Source organism: Dendronephthya gigantea, unplaced genomic scaffold (genome assembly GCF_004324835.1).
Source record: "Dendronephthya gigantea isolate DGI-Jeju-01 unplaced genomic scaffold, DenGig_1.0 000112F, whole genome shotgun sequence".
NCBI classification, from domain to species: domain Eukaryota; kingdom Metazoa; phylum Cnidaria; class Anthozoa; order Malacalcyonacea; family Nephtheidae; genus Dendronephthya; species Dendronephthya gigantea.
This window is the reverse complement of record NW_021163122.1, coordinates 687,306-707,970: the sequence shown is the minus strand read 5'-3', so window position 1 is coordinate 707,970 and position 20,665 is coordinate 687,306. Positions and strand designations below refer to the sequence as shown.

General features: G+C 36.6%; 1 protein-coding gene across 1 annotated transcript; it reads left to right on the top strand.

The window, feature by feature from the left end:
• Positions 1-712: 712 nt before the first annotated feature.
• Positions 713-18,676, top strand: LOC114535195. Its single transcript, XM_028556576.1, has 16 exons — positions 713-905; positions 2,746-2,874; positions 3,113-3,232; positions 3,622-3,744; positions 4,225-4,347; positions 4,447-4,620; positions 5,161-5,337; positions 5,495-6,756; positions 8,504-8,645; positions 10,709-15,913; positions 16,066-16,233; positions 16,441-16,713; positions 16,819-16,890; positions 17,262-17,531; positions 17,896-17,982; positions 18,408-18,676. Exons 1-16 carry the CDS (start codon positions 713-715, stop codon positions 18,434-18,436), a joined length of 8,547 nt encoding a protein of 2,848 aa, XP_028412377.1. The 3' UTR covers positions 18,437-18,676.
• The last annotated feature ends 1,989 nt before the right edge of the window (positions 18,677-20,665 follow it).

Below are 20,665 nucleotides of genomic sequence, written 5' to 3'. Positions count from 1 at the left end.
TATTACAACAACAACTTTATAGATATAAACGAATGTTCTCAAACTTGGAAAAACAGTTGTAGATATAAACCTGGCTGTGTCAACACTGATGGGAGTTACAGATGCACATGTGCAAACGGTTTTCGCTTGGGCTCTGACAGCAGAACATGCAATGGTATATGTAGAGACTTTACATCATATCTTTACGCCTTTCTGAATAATTAGGAACGTAAATGCTCTTAAACATGCGTGCATGGTCGAAAAGGAGCAGGAGTACGAAATTTTCGATGCGCGTCGTCTATAATTAATTAACAAATAATTAGAAATACATGCATGCAAAATCCGCTCGCCTGAAGCAATAAACCTATGTTTTCAACCGTGAAATTCCATAATACTCGTTTCTGCTGAATGATTGAAGTCGTAAAGTAAAATCCTTTATCAAGTACAATTATAAAGCCGACTCTCGAACAACAAATTCAACTATAATCATAATTCTGCTACGAATAGTTTTAAATACTACAATTTTTACCAAAATTTCAATTCCTTTTTAAACAGATTAACCTTTAAAAATATATGCCAATCAAAATAATTTTAACGAAATTGACGAATAAATTCAATAATTTCAATAATTTCAAATAACTTCGATATTTTAAATAAAAAATTCTACTAAAGTGAGTTTTTCGGTATTTATACATACGATGTGTGGAAACTTGATGAAATGATTATGTACATAATGACGTGGTACACATGCAGCTTTTGCATGGCTGAAAAAATCTTAACCATTGATATCATAGATATTAACGAGTGCCGGTCAAGCAACACCAATGGATGCAGACATCCTGCAAGCTGCCAGAATACTCAAGGCAGTTACAGATGTACCTGTAGGAGTGGTTATTATCTGGCTAGTGATCAAAGAACTTGTAAAGGTAAATATACACGAACTTATCGCTTCCTTTAATTAACATTATATCTGAGCATTATCTTGTCACGATGAGCTCTAGCTGTTTCCTGGGCATGAGTTTTAGGCAATAAACGAGTCATGCAGACACCACTTGGAATAATTATGGCAATGTGCGTATTGCATAACGCACGCGCCGGTTTATTAATTTTGCAATGAATGACATAATAAAAAACTTTACTTCAAAACAGAGCCGACTTTGCGCTATGAAGCGAAGAGCAGAATGAGGCATATGCGCATTCTGCTACATATATGTATCGCCGCTCCCATCCGTTTTGCTGCACGCGGGCTATCTTTAAAAGGGGGAACGGGGAATGGGGGAATATCGGGGAATATCGGGGAATATTGGGGAATATCGGGGAATGGGGGAATAACGGGGAATATCGGGGAATATCGGGGAATATCGGGGAATATCGGGGAATATCGGGTAATATCGGGGAACAACGGGGAATATCGGGGAATGGGGGAATAACGGGGAATAACGGGGAATATCGGGGAATGGGGGAATATTATATTCACCCAGCAAATTTTTAACAATTAATCATCCCAATGTAAAAGTAGCATGGCCGTTTAAAAAGAATAATGTTAGACTTTTTCGACCGCAATCCAATAACACAACATATCAAAGCATCACAACCTACTAATAAATAATGCATTATCTGGTCATAAAATTAGGAAAATGAGAAGAATCGGTCATAAAAAGTTTCAAAAGGATAATTTTCGATTGAAACTTTTAAAGTTTCTGCGTTTGACACTAACTATGGTGGAACTTCATTAAATACCAGTACCTAAAACTTTTTGCATATGACGTTGAAAGAACATAACGTAACATAACATAACAATTGCTTTTTTTCATGCATTAACACAACCGAAGTTATGAAACCTAATAATCAATGTCAATAGTCGATACAAATACTTATATTCATTTTCAAAAGATATATAGTTCTTAAGGTTTCACGGTTCAGGTATTAACGTCTAAACCAAATTCATTAGTAAGTCTCTCAATATGCTCCGATCGAAAATAACGTGCGAAATAAAAATAAAGTAATAAAGTTTTTCGTCTCAGACGGAAATCCGTCTACTAGTACTAAAATAAATTCTGCTGAGTATGTGGATATATGAAAACAAGGCTTTTCCGTACCATTAACGAAAAGGACCGAAGTTGTAAGTGGGAATTTGAATTCCCGTCTGCGTCGAGTTTTTCCCGATATTTAGGTCCTCCGTCCTAAATATTTCCTAATTTTATGACCAGATAATGCATTATTTATTAGTAGGTTGTGATACTTTGATATGTTGTGTTATTGGACTGCGGTCGAAAAAGTCTAACATTATTCTTTTTAAACACGCCATGCTACTTTTACATTGGGATGATTAATTGTTAAAAATTTGCTGTGTGAATCTAATATTCCCCGATATTCCCCGTTATTCCCCGTTATTCCCCGTTATTCCCCGATATTCCCCGATATTCCCCGATATTCCCCGTTATTCCCCCATTCCCCGATATTCCCCGATATTCCCCGTTATTCCCCCATTCCCCGATATTCCCCGATATTCCCCAATATTCCCCGATATTCCCCGATTCCCCGTTCCCCCCATTCCCCCATTCCCCGTTCCCCCTTTTAAAGATAGCCCTGCACGCGTTACATTCATGTGATCAGAAAATTACGGGGAAATTACCCAAGTGCCCCATATTAATTCGCCTATGTTATATGATAAGCTCAGGAAGCAATAAATCTTTATTGGTATGCCAATAATTCCTTTTCACAGTAAATACGACTCACTCGATGATTCTGTTTTTATATATTCAGATATTAATGAATGCATTGCATATCGAAACGACTGTGGTTACAAAGCTGGTTGTCAGAATACAATTGGAACTTATTTATGTACATGTCCACATGGATATTATCTTGATGGTGACAGAAGAACATGTCGAGGTAATACAAATATTATTGTGAATATAAGGAAGAAAAACGTTATAATCATCCGTTGAACAAAAGCTCACAGCCACGCAGGGGACATGAATCACAGTCACCGGCAAAACGCATGACTAATACTCAAACTAAATAATTATCCAATACTTTTGTAGACTTCGCTTATTCAGGTAACTGTTTGTCATTCGGAAAGAGAGGTTTCGTCAATACTGCTTGTAAGAGTAATAATTTTCTTATGCAGACATCAATGAATGTGAAGGCAGTGACTGCGAACAGAACTGTATTAACTACCCTGGTGGATATAACTGCTCTTGTTATACTGGGTATCGAGTTAACAGGAATGACTACAAACTCTGCAATGGTAAGTAGCCTAACTGTTACTGGAACCCAGTGATATACCAGTTTAATTTGGGTAAATAAATACATTTCCCTCTCTCTCTTCCTCTCTAATTACTTAACGATCAAAACTTTCCACTTATTTGACTGAAATGTACTCTCATCTTGGTAAATATTGGTCCAGGTGATACTTTTTACGATAGAAATAAAAAGTTTGCAAAACTGTTTTTTTATAAAAACAAAACAAACTTCTATATATATTCGGTCTTATATACAAGAATCTGTGTTCAGGTGTCTTGAAATTCCGCTCGCTGCTACAGCTAATCAGATTGCATGCAGGGAAGGCGAGGATTCCAACTGCTGTGGATTTGTAACATAAAATATTAATACTGTACTCACTGCTTTTTGCTTTAGATATTGACGAATGTTCTGAGAAATTGGCAGGATGCGCTCAAATATGCACCAACACTATTGGTGGTTTTCGTTGCAGTTGTACGGCAGGATATCTCCTTAATTTGGATAAAAAATTCTGTGATGGTAAAAAATTATGATAAAAGATTTTATTATAATAAAGTAATAAATAAAATAAGTACGTACAACACAGAAAATAAATTCTTGCTTATGATTTGTGAATATGCTATAAAACTATGACATTCTCGTACTCCCAGCTCCACCCTCCTACATCAGCTGCGAGATAACAGTTTCATTGGCCCGAAGTTTTGCTAAAGAATATTTTTTACGATGTAGTCACGAAGCCAGAGCGCTTGTTATTGAAAGAATTGCCCAATGTAACTTCAAAAAGTTATGAAAAGTTTCCCGTCCATTAATTTTGATTAACAAATCTTCGCCGAAGGCGAGGTAGATATCGCTGGAAATAAACCGAGAGGAAAGCGAGCTTAGGGCGAATAATTGTTTTAACCTCCCTCAACAGTGGTTCAATAATTACTGATTTGCTCTGCATTGTCTTCCTTTTAAACTAGTTAATTTTTCTCTTCTTTTGACATGTTCAAAATTAAGATATTGATGAATGCAAGGGCAATGAACATGGTTGTCAACATTCTTGTGAGAATTCATTGGGATCGTACAAGTGCCGATGCAGAGCTGGTTTTCAATCGTCCAGCGATGGAAAAAGCTGTACCGGTAATGTAACAAAATCAGTAAACATTTCGGGCATCAATATTTATCATAATTTAGTTAAGCGCATCCACGAGACAAGTTAAAACTTGCTTTGCTTACCAGGTAAGCCCTGTCTACCTATTTACACGCCAGTGAATGGTAAGAAGACCTGCTCAGGTTATACAACTGATGACACTTGTTCATTTTCGTGCTTTATTGGCTATAAAGAAATTGGTTCACATACACGGAGATGTACTGCCTCAAAACTTTGGAGTGGAAAAGAGATGAAATGCAAAGGTTAATATTTATATTTTTCGATTCTATATAAAAAATTTATAAACGATAATTATTTTCTTTGTTTGCAAAATTATGCCTAGCTTGGGATTAACTATATCGAACTCAACCATTGAGATTAAAATAAAACTGAAAAATGAGGGATTCCCAAACTTTGCTGTTACAAATGTTAAGATATTTAACTACATTCGCTATTCCTATATGCATTCGATCACGGTAGTTTTTTACTAGAAGTACACTAATGCAGATTCCGAACTTTGTTCGAGCTGGAAAAATAAGAAACGGCCGTAGATTTCGATTTCTTTGAAGTTGGGCTGAAGTTAATGAAACGAGTATTCGACCAGAATTGCTTCGTTGTTACTAGCTTTTCTTTGACCACTTTATTCTACCTGTTTATTCTTTGATGTGGGGCTGTAAATTAAGGAAACGGAGGCCAGCTGCCTCCCTTCTGTTACTAAACCCCTCCTTTCTGACTTGTGCGAATGCGAGCTCTGAAGTTTAGATGAGCGCTTTAATGAGACGTAACCATATTTTTTGTCCTAGCGATCCACTGCCCCGTGCCTCCAGTACCAAAAAATGGATTCATTTATTCACCGTGCAACACTCGATTCAACTCGGAATGTGTAGCAGGCTGCAACGAAGGATTTTATACAAACGAAACCGTCAAATTAAAATGTTCCGTGATTGGTACTTGGGAGCATAAACCAGTAGTATGTAACGGTAAGTGATACGAAGTGGTTTCTGGATACGTCATTCAAATGTTTCCTGAAAGTTATCCCTAAAAATGTTGCCCTTACTTTCTCCAATTAATAGTTGAGAATTTAGTGAATGACATTCTTATAACTTGGGCGACAATGTACGTTCTGTAATTATCTAGAAATTAAAGTTTGTGAGCCCAATCCTTGCCGTCATGGAGGAGTATGTACTACTTCAACACCCCACCAGTTCTCTTGTGATTGCTCCAATACGGGATACGATGGCATGAAATGCGAAGTTGGTGTCGTAGATATACCTGATTATCCAACATTAGTCGCAGGTGTACCAGTTGAGTCTGTCGAGTTTCAAGCTTCACCGCCGGAGGATTACGTTATCCTCACACCTCAAAGTGTCGGGGTCGTGTTCAAGCCTCAGTTTTTAATTTTTCAGCGAAATGCTACCACGAAACTGTTACTAACAGTGACAGCCCGACATTCTGGTCTTCACTACGTTCGATACTATTTATCAGGCCCGAGTGCTGCTGGGTACCAGACTCCGCAGCCAAGCGCGTTTTTTGTGGAAACTGTCGAGGAAACTGGTCCGAACAATTTCACAGCATATGATAACATGGAATTTCCATCTGGATGCCACAAATTAGAGCTTGCCAAGTGTCCGCTTTCGAATGTAACAATTACCGCGTATTCCACCTCAAACTGGCTTATGTTTGGTCCTACAGCAACAACTGAGGGTAAAGTGAGTCTGGGCAATGGAAACGACCTCATACCTCATTCAATGGCAGGTTACAGTTTCATTCCAACGAGTCCATCAAGTCTGGCTAACGACTGCGTAGTTAAAACACCACATTCTTCAAAAGAACTTATTAAACACCGTATTCTAACTAAGTCCTTCTTGAAAGTCTTTCGCCGCAGTCTTCCGAAGTGGCTTGATGTCAGTTTGCGTGGAAATTATTCTTCAACGTCATTGGTGGAGACCGATCTCAAAGCCTTCTACCTGACTGGAAAAGGTCTTCGTGAAGAAGCATTTATCGGGGGACAACCGTTGTCTGATGACACTTTGTTTTCATTACTATTGTCGCCGGACATTGACCTCATTGTTAACGGTGATCGTGTTTCCTTTGGATTGAATAACCGCAATGCTCCTTTTTCTTTGGCCATAGAACTCTGTGGCACACCTCCAAACAATGTCATATTGCAACCGTCGCCAGACAATTTCGATGTGATCAACCAACTCTCAGTAATGAAGCGATTACGTGATGTTGGTTGGAGTTTTAAGATATTCTCTCTGCAGGTTGAGAAATCCACGTCAAAAAATAGCTTGACTATGGTTGCGAAGTTTAGTAAGAATGTAGCCGTATCAAGTTTCGTAAATTCTCGTGTGGATTTTCGAGGAACTGTAGTACTTTACGTTGACAACTTGAACAAGGTGAGAGAAATATTTTTTTTTGTGCATGTACACTTGAAAATTTTATAGGTCAAACTATTATTTCAGGTGGTTGAAACGAATATTTATGGGTTATTTTTACCGTGAAAACTAATAAAAAAAGGTCAACCTATTTCACTGGATTTAAATATAGGCGAGTTCTCTTTTACCCGATGGACGTAAACTTATTGCAACAAAATTACATGGGAGAAATCATGGCGAGAAATACGATGAGATGTGTGATCTTCTGCGGTTAATGATCAGTTTCAGTTTATCATGCAGATCAGTGTTGCTCAATTCGGGACCAGTGAGCTCCACATATATCTGGAGTAAGAACTTTTAAGACTTCCTTGAGGCCAAAAAGTGAAGCCAAGGATGGCGGATATTGAGGCGCTATAGTACGTCAGTTTCAGCCCTCCTATGTGCGCGGTCAACTAAATTCGTATTTTTTAACTTTATATTTTCCTATTTTTGAGTAAAAAATGAGGGGAATTTCAATAAAAGGTGTAATACAAATGCTTTGTATTGAAATATTTTTATATTTCAATTAAAGTAACAAGGAAATAAGCGATATCTTACACGGAAAGCTAAGGAGTGACGGATTGTTGATGTTTTCGGCTTTTTGCAAATTACAACATTTACTCACAGAATATGCTTCCCAAAAAAACATAAATAAAACTTTTCTCAGTTTAATTTATCTATATAAGGCTTTCATTCATGTAAAAATTAATAGGAAAGAAAATTATGCTGAAAAACGTACGAGTTTGAAATAATATAAATATATGACTTTAAAAAGAGCCCTATACCAGGATAGCTGCCCAAAAAATAAAGGAAAACTAGTGTTAAAGCGTTTCAAAACCAAAAACGAAACAAGAAACACAAAACATAAGGTGAAAATATATGAAAATAGCTCAAAATTAAACAAATCTAAAATGCGTAATTGAATTTATGGCGAAAAATGCATATTCACTCACACGTACAGTCGGAAAATGCGGCACCCACATCGGATAGTTGCAGAGAAATAGATTCTCAGTAAAATGAATAAATTTTTTCCATTCTTGTGCTCTCAAAATGTTGAAAAACACGAAGATCTGAGGGTTTCGAGAACCGTCACTCCCGGTCAAAAACAATGAGAAATATTTGGCCGCGCGAGTTAGGAGACTGAAACTGACGTACTATAGCGCTTCAATTTCCGTCATCTTTGGCTTCACTTTTTGCACCCAAAGTTCTTACTCCAGATATATGTGGAGCTCACTGTTCGGGACGCACTACATGGCGGTTTGTTTACAGATGCAAACTCATACAGTCCGCGATTATAAACAAACACAAAAATTATAGTTGGCAATAATATTAAAAATGACCCACGTATCCATGCTGGTGACGCGAATTATTTCGAATACCTATAAAATATCGTTAAATATTTAATTAATGTTGAAGTTTTGCATTGTATCATAGCAACAGTGTTGTATCACGGCAACAGCTAAAACAAAATAATGGCCTTCTTTCAAAAATCACTCTGCTAAATTGATAAACTTTATATCGCGTTTTGGAACACATTTACATGTCCTTTTTAAGCTTCTAAAATGCGTTGTAAATAAAGCTAGAGCCTTACGAGCTCGTCTACAACGAGCAGAGACGTACGTATTACGAAATATTCTTTTTCGGAAACATACTTGGGCATTTAGAGCAATTATATATCATTTTGGGCAATTATATTTTATTCATTTAATATAATAAATTACTTTCGCAGATCATGGATCTCCCGTTAGAAGAAAAATGGGTCGTTGAGCTGTATGGTGACATAAAACTGACCACGGAATACAAAGTGCAAGGAAAGATTACAAGATTATCAATTAATATGCCGCAAGCCAGGAGCTATGCAACCTTCGGAGGTAGATATTTTTGACAACACATCTTATTTTTTATGCTTTGTTTTGATTTATCACTTGTACGTATACGTAGCGTAGGTATGTCATTTTATCGTATGATCAACCTCAGCTACACAGCCTATACACTCTGAAAATACGTACCGAGTACCGTATAAGATGAAAAAAACCCCGCATTCTCTAAGAGCATTTGTTCAAAGATTGTACAGCTCTTAGCAATGTCATGTATTTCTGCGAGGCTTAGTACATTATTCACACATACTGCAGATTAACGAAACCGAGTTATCAGACTGTTTGGTGTAAACCAACAAGTCCCGAAGAATATCTAAATTGAAGGAACTCACGCGAGATTTATTTATAGATACATTCTGTCTATATGCAGGTGTCCCAAATTTTATTATTATATACCACCTGTCAAAGTTTCGTGTTCGTAACTGTTCATTAGTCGAGAGCGAATCACGCGATAGTGACAAAATTTTCACCCGTGCGACCCCTGCAAAGGGAGATAATGCAATATTCGCATGGGAAATTCGAAACTTTTATTTTATTTCAATTTGAAATCAATGGTGTTTCCTGCAATCTGATTGGATAAGAATAGTGTGATTAATTCCGAAATCGCACTATTTTTGAGCATTAATCACATCATTAAGCCAATAAGATTAAAGGTCAATAAGCTTAAGCCAATAAGATTAAAGGTCTTCACCACAATAACCAATCAGATTTAGCATGTCAGTGACAGTGTAACCATCCAATCAAATTACAGGGGAAAATGCTATACAATCCTTTGCTGTTAAGTTCGTAGCAATATTGTTGTATCATATTTGATAGGACTTGTCAGAAAAATCTTGTAACAAGTCTGATAATGCCATCGCCCTCATTGGCCTTGCTACAAGTTGTTAACAGCTTGTTTCAAACTTGTTACAACAAATTGGAGCAAGCAGTGCGAATAAATCTTGTTGCAAACATGTGAACAGACTTGTAACAACTCTACCGGAGACTTGTTACAACTTGTGCGTTTTTACGCGTGTATTATTATTAATCACGTGCGGCGCACCTGAACATGCGACCTTTAGACTGTTTCTCCATTTGTCATTTCGTTTCATTTGTCCCCGAGCCGGCGCGAAGCGCCGTGCGAGGGTACTAATCCCACCCGGAGATTAGGAATTACACCCGGGTATTCTGACAGAACATAGGCGAATCCAAAGTTGCCCAAATGTCATGGACGTTCAATGGTCATGGTAGTTGTGCGCATGCGCGAAATTTGAACGAAGAAAGAACGGTCGTCTACGACTTGCTGATTGGCTAAGACAAAAAGAGAGCATGCATGAGAGCGTCAGCATTTTAACCGTCATTTTGCAAACTATTTTTTAAAAATATAAAATGAAATCATGGAGTCAAATATTATAACAATAATAAAAGATTTAAAGATCTTCACAGCACAGAAACAGTTGGTGAAATAGGAACGACTCGTAGTTTATAATCTTTGAAGTGGTAGGTGTCTAGTGGTAGGTTGTCATTTTGACAAGTACGAGCTTGGTATGTCGTTTTACAAGGGGCTAACCGACCGTTTAAGGCTTTACATCATCGCTTAAACTTTAAAAAGAGTTCTCAAAAGTGTACTTCAGAGTTTTGATAAAACACTGATGATAAAAACTGAGTTGATAAATCACTTTGCAGCTTATATAGTTGCTAAAATCATTGAACAAAATTAGTAATCGAAAAACAACATTCGACGTTTAGTGCTTGTATGGTTGTTATAATTATTTGTGCTGTTTTGATATTTTGAAGGTTTAGCTATAGAAAAGTTTAACACTCACTTAAACTGCAACGTAATGCAGCAGGCAAACAGGTGATTTCTGTTCACCTTTACGACTGTCTTTGTTTCCGAAAAATTTGCACGAGTTATTTCATAATATTAGCGTAGAAAGTTAGGTCTGGGTAGCGCACGAAATATTTTGCTTCGTTTAAAATGGCGAGGGGTTGCTGCATGCATGTATTTCTAGTTATAAGACTGTTCCAATGCGGATATGGCTATATATTTATGTAATCATATTCAATGATCATTCCAGGACGGAGTCAAGATAATTGTTCCCGGAAAATAAAGAAAAATCGTGACGGAATACTTTTTTCACAGGCCATAGAAGAAAATCCTTTCGCTCAAACAGAACTAAGCAATTTTGTTGAACTTGATCACACTAAGGACGTGTCGTGTTTCCTTAGTACAATCTTATATACGGAAAAGGAAAGTAACGGCTCGCGCTATCGAGAAACAAGTGATGGCATATTTATTAATTTTCATGGAAATCTTAAGTTCGCTGCCCTGCGGTTTGACAATTTGGATATAAAGTTGTCGATTAAAAATCCACGATGTTCCCCTGACAACGAAAAAAGTCACCGATTGGCTACTGCAGCTGAATTAAGTGGGAGTTATTTGGAAATGGATGGCAATCAAAGAGAACTTGGCATATTTGCAATTCAACCTGACTCAGTCGTGAGATTACAAATCGCGCAAGAGAAAACTACGGCTTCTCGGGGATCTTTTACGGCCATGGTTAATATCCTTGGTTTTCAAAACCATGTAAACGTTAATATCACTCAAGATGGACTTATATTTTATGCCAGTGGCAAGATTCACGGGCTGTTTGATGCGTCTGCCACATTTCAGTCGGACTTGACGGACTGGAAAGATCAACGGTATACAGCAGCGGGAGAGTTTGAAACAACCGGAAGAAGTGATGACATCAACAGTCTTTTAGAAAAAGAGTTTAAAAGATATAGTACAGATGTTTTGAGAAAACTACAAACCAGACTTGATCTTTCTTTGAAAACTAGAGAACGAGCAAAATCTCGTCTTAGAGATGTTAAGATCCTGCGGGAAAAGTCCGTAACGAAGATGAAAAAAATATTAAGAGAGCATGGAAGAGCAGATGACAATTTGGGGCTGGCCAAGAAACATTTAGATAACCTTCTACGATTAGCCGAGGACTATTCCAACGAAATTCAAGATTTAGACGAGCTGTGCAAGTTAAAACAGTGTCCCAAAATATGTCAGGAAGGAAGAATGTGTGAAACCTGTTGGGAATATGTAACCGCAAAAAAGACGGGGATGTGTCCTGCAACGTGTCATCAGACAGATCAGAAACGAATACCTCCATTAAGTCAGGTCTCAATTTGCGTGAACGAGCATTGCAAAAGGATTCATACAGTACATAGTCTTGTTGGAGATCTTTTAGGTCTTGGAATTGGAATTGGAGGATTGTTTGCAGGAATTCCCCCTTCAGTCTCTTTCGCTATCGGAAGAAAAGTTCAACAATTTGCAATTAGTGTCAAAAAAGGGGAACCGGACTTTATGAAAATCTTAGAAGCAGGCACCAAATTTTTACCTGTCTTTGGTGCATCAGAACTTGTAACTGATTTAGTTAAAGCGGGTACGAAAGTTCTGAAAGGCGATCGAAATATATTATCAATATTGGGAGACTCCGCTTTACTGAAAAACTATATATCAAATTCCATGCAGAAAATAAAATTTCTCAAAACAAGTGTAATATTTTCGGTTCAAAAGGATATAGTTTCTTTTAAAAACGGAGTAAGAGCACTTGTTGACAATCAGATGTCTGTTTTTCGCGATGATATCATAACACCTGTTTTAAATGAAGTAGAGCAACTAAGGAAACGAACCAAAGCAAGAGGACGGCTACTACCGCGAAGAAAAAGGGGAATACCGTTGCCTGGTCCAGTAAAAAACCTTTTGTCATCTTTTGAAAACCAAGTATTATCACTTTTGCGACAAACCATCTCACCTTTCAAAAAAATCATGCTTGGACTTGTCAACAAACAAGTATTCTCATTAAAAAAGGATATTTTAAATTTAAAACGACAGTTACTGTCCTTATCACACCTGAAAGGTGGTATTGTACGACAGGATATTTTAAATTTAAAAAAGCATATTTTAGATTTAAAACGACAGTTACCGTCCTTACCACAACTGAAAGGTGGTATCGAACGACAGGATATTTTAGATCTAAAAAAGCAAATTTTAAATTTAAAACGACAGTTACCGTCCTTGTCACACCTGAAAGGTGATTTCGAACGACACGATATTTTAGGTTTTAAAAAGGATATTTTAAATTTAAAACGACAGTTACCGTCCTTATCACACCTGAAAAGTTGCATCGAGCGACGGGATCTTTTAGATTTAAAGCGACAGTTACCGTCCCTCTCACATCTGAAAGGTGGCATCGAACAACAGGATATTGTTGATTTAAAAAAGGATATTTTAGATTTAAAACGACAGTTAACGTCCTTATCACACCTGAAAGGTTGTATTGAACGACAGGATATTTTAGATTTAAAAAAGGATATTTTAGATTTAAAACGACAGCTACCGTCCTTATCACACCTGAAAGATGGTATTGAACGACAGGATATTTTAGAGTTAAAAAGGGATATTTTAGATTTAAAACGACAGTTACCGTCCTTCTCACAACTGAGAAGTGGTATCAACCGACCGGATATTTTACAATTTAAAAAGGATATTTTAGGTTTAAAACGACTGTTACCGTCCTTATCACACGTTAGAGGTGATATCGAACGACGGATATCGTCCTTTAGAGCTCTCGAACGTCGGGTCCTAGGTCTGAGACAGGAGGCATACGATATTGTTAACGATCGTATATCCTCATTTGAAAATAACATACGTTCACAATTGGAAACGCAGCTATCGTCCTTGAAAGAAGATGCGATTTCATCATTTAAGGATATGCTCAAGGGCTTACCAGCAGGATTTGGTAAAGTAGCAAATGTTGCGGGAAAAGTGATCGGCGCCGTTACAGGTGCCATGTCATTAATAGGCAAAAGTCAGGGTCACTGGAAATGTGGATTCAGAAAAGAAAAGTGCACCAAGGAAAGGTTCGAGTACCAGTATATTGACCATCCATACACTTGCGATTTGCCTTGCGAGGAACGTGACGTCAAGGAAACCATACAAAAATTATGTTGCTCCACTGTTTCTTGTGCGTCGTTTGTTGTCAATGTGAGTTGCCTGACTGAAAAGACTCTTTGTAAAACGGCAAGAAGAAAAGCTCTGGAACAGATTTCAAAGTTCAAAGCAAATGCCGCCAAATTACTTGAAAATTTAGACAATGCAAGCCAAAATGTATCTTATTGGAAAATGAAGAGAGAAATTATGGACAACAAAGTCCGTTCATCTTCACAGTCTTTAAATGCATACCAGGATGCCGAGCGTAGCCTAGAGAAAGCCTTCAATGTCACGGTGGAAAATCAAAAACGAAAATGGAAAATTTTAGCTAAGCCTATGTTTTTAGGACATATTTTGAACGGAGAAGGCAAACCGCGATTTGAGATTAAAGGTATCAAGTTCAAAGTTAAAGTGTCCTCAAAGCACAATGCTACATTAATTCCGATAAATATCACAACAGCGTTAAATGGCACTCAACACAAACAAGTCTCGACTGTGCTGGATTTCACCAATCTAAACCGTTCTTTACGAAGCATTGCGAAAGAGATTCTTGTTGAGTATGTGGGAGATGTATCTCGTATTTCGCGATGGAAACGCTCAGCAGAAAGCAAAAATGTATCAACGGATGACTCAAAATTCTACACCTTACAAACTTTCCATCGATTATGTTCGGAGTTTCGTAAACACAAGCAAACTTTGTACGAAGCCGCGATGTCCCTTTATAATTTGTCTTCTGAGAATCAAGATCTTCTTAAAGAGGAGACACAAAGAAAAAAATCTTTAACTTCAAACAAAAGCACAATTTTTGAACAGTTCAGGATCAATAAAACTAAGGCGTTGGATATAGGCATCGTTGTTAATTACGATGCCTATTTAAATTTGCTTGCAAATGACCAAGAACTTTTGGAGGCAAAGCATTTTGAAGTCCAAGCTCTCAAGAACGAGTTTGATGTTGTCCATTTAAGTTCGAAATTGCTCTACAGAAACTGGCTAGCGACCATGGAAAGTATTTTTTTGAAATTCTCTGACGAGTGCAGTGGTTTTGACGACTGTCTGAAGTATACCATTGATAGCTTATTGGAAATTGTTTTCGAGGCAAACGTACTTAGGTCAGACAGTCTAACGGAAAAAATAAAATATATCGAGGAAATGTTCGTCAATTTAACAAGACAATCGGACGTATCAGTCAGTGATGCGGTAACTACATCATGGAACATTTTGCAATCCTTGGAAAACATAACTGGTGTAGAAAACGTGTGTGCACAAGCTCCAAATATCACAGAACATCCTAGGCCATTCATTGAGCTGGGTATTAATAACACACTTCTTTTAACGTGCAATGCAACTGGAGATTCCCTCGTTTACCAATGGAAGTTCAACGGTAAAATTTTGAACAATCAATCAAAAAGTATTTTACGAATAAACGATGTGAGTCCATTGCATTCTGGGAACTATTCTTGTGATGTTTCGAATCACGTGGCGATCGCATCTTCAATTCCTGCGGTAGTTGTTATTGGTACTCCACCGTTAATTGTTCGTCATCCTCCTCGTCGTCTCAATGCTATTCTATCCGAATATGCCACACTTTTTTGTGAAGTAAAAAAGGATACGAGCAACATCTCTTATCAATGGTGGTTCAATTCATTCGATTCTGGTCCTTTCGTGCCACTGACAAATGAAATATTTTCTCATCTTAGTCTTGCTCCAGTAAAATCTTATCAGGAAGGATGGTACTTTTGCAACGTTTCAAATCGATTTGGCAACTCTATTTCAAGAAAGAGTTTTGTCAAGGTGTTAAAGTACAGTCTTCCGGTGCCAGTTGCCAAGCTAACGTTGACAGTTATATCTCAGTCTCATGAAAAGAAACCAGTTTTTTATAAAAATGTACTGGCTAAAATCCTAGCTTCTCGTTTAGTAACCGCAGATAACGACACGCAATCGTCGGAGAAACTAATTAAGGAGCTCAATCCAGCTATTTGCAAACAAATTCCGCAAGATGTCACACAGAGGTTTGGCCGCACAGAGACATGTGATTGGACATTCAGCGTAATTGGGGAGAATGTGACCTCGAGCATATTCAATAGTCCACCATCGCAACAGATCAATGAAATGATCAGGTCAACTTCCAGGCTTAAAGAGGTTATTGGAGGGTTGGGAAACGACACCAATGGCGACAAAATTAAATTCTCGTCAGATAACTATAATTTTTCCGCACCAAAAAATTCTTTAGGGATTACAAAGATATCTTTTATGTGTCCTCAAGGCCAGGTTTTCATTGAAGATGTCTATAAATGCGGTATGGTATAGTAACAGCACATTATTTTCACTCGCATATAGAAATGACTTTCTGCTGCATGTTGGTTAAGGAAAAATTTTGTTCAAAGTTCAAAGTAATTGTGTGTTATTTCAATAATAAATATTTGTTCATAATTATTTATTAATTTTTAGCCCATTGTCCACCAGGATCTTATGGCACAATGGAAAATGGCATTGCAATATGCATTACCTGCCCGCGAGGGTTTTATCAATCAATTCCTGGTCAAATATCTTGCAGCAAGTGCCCTGGAGGTTTTCAAACTGCCAACAATGGTGCTTACGATCAAAAACAGTGTGAAGGTAGATTAAAAATCTAATTTTTACCAAAGCATTTTTGGACCAATTTGAACCACGTCTGAGGTCAGTGGTTATGTCTTGCACGGATCACATATGCGGAATTCTAAAGATCCTCAAAATCTATTTTTTGCCCTAAATAAACAGCCATAGGACCGATAATAACTTCCTAAACCACTGCAAAAGATCACATTTTCTTTTCCGCAATTATAGACGAAAATAAATTCTTCCTCGTATTTATACTGGTGAATAACTATCATGGTGATGTACTTGTCACGGCAAACGTATCGGGCAAGTTTGCAAAGTTTAATTTAAAACCAACGAATAGAGTTGTGAAAAGTAAGAAATGGAAAACAGAAAGGTCGTTGATTTTAAGTGCAGTCGATGCTAGTACAAACCAAACGGTCGACATCAATGGGCAATCAATTATTTGTCTGCAATCTACATCTAAGGAACGCGTATCACTGAGAGTTCTGACTATCCAAGGTGAGCAGTGCAGTGCTGCTTTGAGTGTGTGATGTTTTGTGATATGTTATGAGAAATTTTATATACAGCCCCGAGCTAATGCAGCTTGCACTAATCCTCTTTCAGCGAAAACAAGTCCTGTTGTGCCGTCGACAAATGAACTTGAAAATTTCAATGACCCTCTCAACGTAATGGAAGGTAAGAAAACAAGATGATCAATTAAATATTTTCACTTTCACCGGCTACATACTATACGTGATATCAACTTACCGATGAGCGCGTTAATAATGATACATAAATGCAGCTTAAGAGCTTTGAATCAAGTTTGAGTTGAGTTGAAGGATGTTGTCGTTTAATTTTTATAACATTCGTAGTGGACGGGTATTTAAAAAAAAGGCTTTATTTTGATGGGATTGTTTTTATGTTTGCTTTACCATAAATATACGAATATTCGCCATTCATGCAATTGTAAGCTTCTAGCTATGACCCTGCTTTGAACGTTCGTTTATTCAATCAAACATATCAATGACAATTCGAAGTCACCGCAAATTACTTTCCCACCTTTGCAGACGAAGGTAAATTTCATTTTCTATTCCTGGTGGTAAATAATTATCATGGTACTGTACTTGTTACGACAAATATGTCCAGTGGGCTGGAAAATTTTTATCTCAACGCAACAAATACAGTGGTAATAAGTAGGAAAAGCAAGGAAGAAGTACCAATGATCGTAAGTGCGGTCGATGCTAGAACAAGTCTAACTGTCGAGATTAATGGACGATCAATTGTTCGACTTCAACCAATGACGAAACATTCTTCATTGAATGTTCTCATTATTAAAGGTAAGCATGTAGTAAAAGGCAAATAAATTTAAAAACATTAATAATCTGAAAAAAATCCAGGAAGTTGCCGAAGCCAAATTAATATTCAAAAGTATAAGTTTAAATTATTCAAGCTATATATGTCACGATATTCCACATGTAACATTATAATTTCAGAATCACTTTAAACGGTTACAGAAGAACAGTTTTGCCAGTTTTTTTCCAAATTCTAACAAAATTTGGGTAACTTTTTCTAAAATCAGTCATAAGTTGGGCAATTTTTAGTTCCGTTAGCAATTTCTTTGCAATTTTATTTTTTCTATTAAACTATAACTGTTTATGTCGTTTTATCGAAACAACTTTCTGAAAAAAAAAATCGTTTTAGCCCAAGTGACTCCTGCTCTACCTTTGACAACCGAAGACGAAAATTTTGATGACCCTATCATTGTAAATGAAGAAATAGCACGAGATGGTAAATGAAATATTTCTTATAAGCATACTAACCCCTTTCGTTATCCAAAAGCAAAATTTTATATAAATTATTATTTATATATATGTTTGATTTTCAACACTGTGTCTGTATTTTTTGTTGTATTGTTTTATACCGGTGTTTTCGCATGTCCTATCTATATCGTACATGTGACAACAAAAAATGTCTGACCGTCTGGCCAACAATAACCCTTTTTCTCAGAGAAAGTTATACCAATTATTATTAATTTGATTAAGGCTTAAATTACTAAAAAATAGAAGAAAAGAAAAAGGTCAATGCTTCAAACACTCTGTCAAATTTCGTGTTTTGTTGGAGAATATGATGTCATGATGCACATGTAGGTACATAGCTACGATTAAAATGTTCCAACCTAAAATGAACTTTTTCTCCTTAATTTCCATTTGTAGGTCAGGGTACCAAGACCAGCAGTGAATGAATATACAGGCCAACAAAACTACATTTATCTCAACTGTATGGCTTTTTTCTATGTGTTTAATCAAGAGAGATCATTCTATATATCCAAATAATGATTCGTTAATTTCGTTTGTTTTTCTAGTTAAATATGATAAACATGTGAATGATTGGGGTGTTTGTGCGGGACAATCTCTTTTATGTGTCTAAGTAGCTATATTTTATGGTGCATGGTGATTTAAAAATTTGCATAAAATTTGCATTTCGTCATGGAATTAATGTATTGAAAATCTTTAATTAATTTTTCATAAAGTGCTGTTTTTATTTGGTGGTTATACATAATATTGAGTATATATATAGAAACTCGGAACGTTCTTCGTTATAAGCTACGTAGCTAAGACGGATGATGATTTGAAAAATTAGCGAGAAGCCTCTGTTTCAATTTCTAAAAAGTTTAGTATTTGCACCCCTTTGGCGGTATATTTTTATTTTGTGCAGTAGATGCTATATGCATGCCCTCGCCTAAAACAATTAACATATATATTTCCAACAGTTAATGGTTATAGTACTCGTTCCTGCTGGATGGTCGACTTCCTAGTGTGTCCTTGTTAATAGAAATCCTATTCATTTTATTTTTAAATGGTTTAAGGTTATCAAAGTTTTCACCTTGATTATAGTATGTGCATGATCTACTCCTCGCCCCGATTTGCTGCATGTTAGCGAATGAATAAAATTGAATTAAATTTAGTCATGCATACAATTTTGTTGCAACGGAAGATTATGGAGGGGAAGCAAGGTAGGAATTTGAATTAAACCAATCAGCCAATTGGTTTACATTTTTAGTAACCCAATCAGAATGGCCAAATTTTGGCTACTTCCGGTAAAATTCTACATCTGTACCATTTTACATGAAGTATTAAATATTTCGGCATTCTGATTGGCTTTACCTGAAAATTAAACAAATTATTGTGTCCATTAGTTCACGAAATTCCCACTTGTTGGAGGGGCAAATATAATATATATTGAGTCAAATTTCACGTATTATGCTGTTATATTATATACTTACAAACTAATTTACTTATTGATGTCACCATGCATGCACGCAAACTTACAAGAATATTATGATAAACATTTAACTTAGCTACAGCCTTCATTCGAACTGGGATTTTTTATTTGAAAACATTCGCGCATTCTCACACTCGCCTATAGCTCCAAAATTCATGGTCAATTATTCATTTATTTAGAAATTTATTGTTTTATTATTAGCATAGCGGGGCAAGTCGTCGGCTGGATATGCTACTTTTCACCGTCCTATCATAGCTATATATATATTTCTTGCAGTATAACTAGTGTTTTTAAACAAAGGAAACAAGCATATGAAAATAATGAAATGTGCACGTAGCAAGATTGAGGGGTATGTAATTATATGTAATGAAACATTGGTTTAACAGTGTATAAGCAGAAGCAGTAACAAAATAATCACCTGTATGACTACTCTTTGAAGTGCAAGTGCTACATGATGGTACTAGTACTACCGTTGGAGATTCACTTGACGCTAGCATTGAAAATTATATTGTAATAATTTGGTAAACTTTCTTTAATTCAGTATAGCAATCCAGGTTTCTTTTAACATATTGTCCGTATGGAGGGCAAGGCCCCTATCTCCTATGTTGCCCCTTCCTCCCGGTAAGAACTTTGGCCCGCCAGGAAAAAAACCCTGTTTAAAAAAACATTGGTATGTATGTATGTATGTATGTAACCTTTATTTAAAAAAAACAACTTGATCGACGCTAGCCTCATCAACATTTGCTGGTTTCCATGAGGGGCGTCGATATACATGCAAAAGGAAAGTAAAAAATAACTATTTACAGACGAAACATGAAAGAAGAGAGAAGGTACAAAGTTAGTAGAAAATATGTACATTAAATTTTTACTTATTATATTGGTGTGACCCTATTTAATTGATAATTCGTTTGAAAACGTATTCTGATTCTGCTAATTTTGCTTCCAGAGAAAGGCTATTCCAAAGTTTCGCGCCACTATATTTGAAACTTTTTTTAAGGAAATCCCTTTTCGGAAGAGGAAGAGCTAGATCAGTTAATGTATTTCTTAGATTATAATTACCTTGCAATGTGCTAATCCTTGTGAATGAATTTTTCAGGTTCGGCGGGCTCAAATTATTTAATATTCTGTACATTAATATAGATTGATTACGTATACGTCTTTCCTCTAAAGTTAACCACCCAAGAGATGC

Coding starts and splice junctions, on each gene's coding strand:
- LOC114535195 (XM_028556576.1), top strand. CDS start 713: ATGACGTGGTACACATGCAGCTTTTGCATGGCTGAAAAAATCTTAACC. Junction 4,621..5,160: donor AAAAGAGATGAAATGCAAAG/GTTAATATTTAT, acceptor TTTTTGTCCTAG/CGATCCACTGCCCCGTGCCT. Junction 15,914..16,065: donor TGAAGATGTCTATAAATGCG/GTATGGTATAGT, acceptor ATTAATTTTTAG/CCCATTGTCCACCAGGATCT.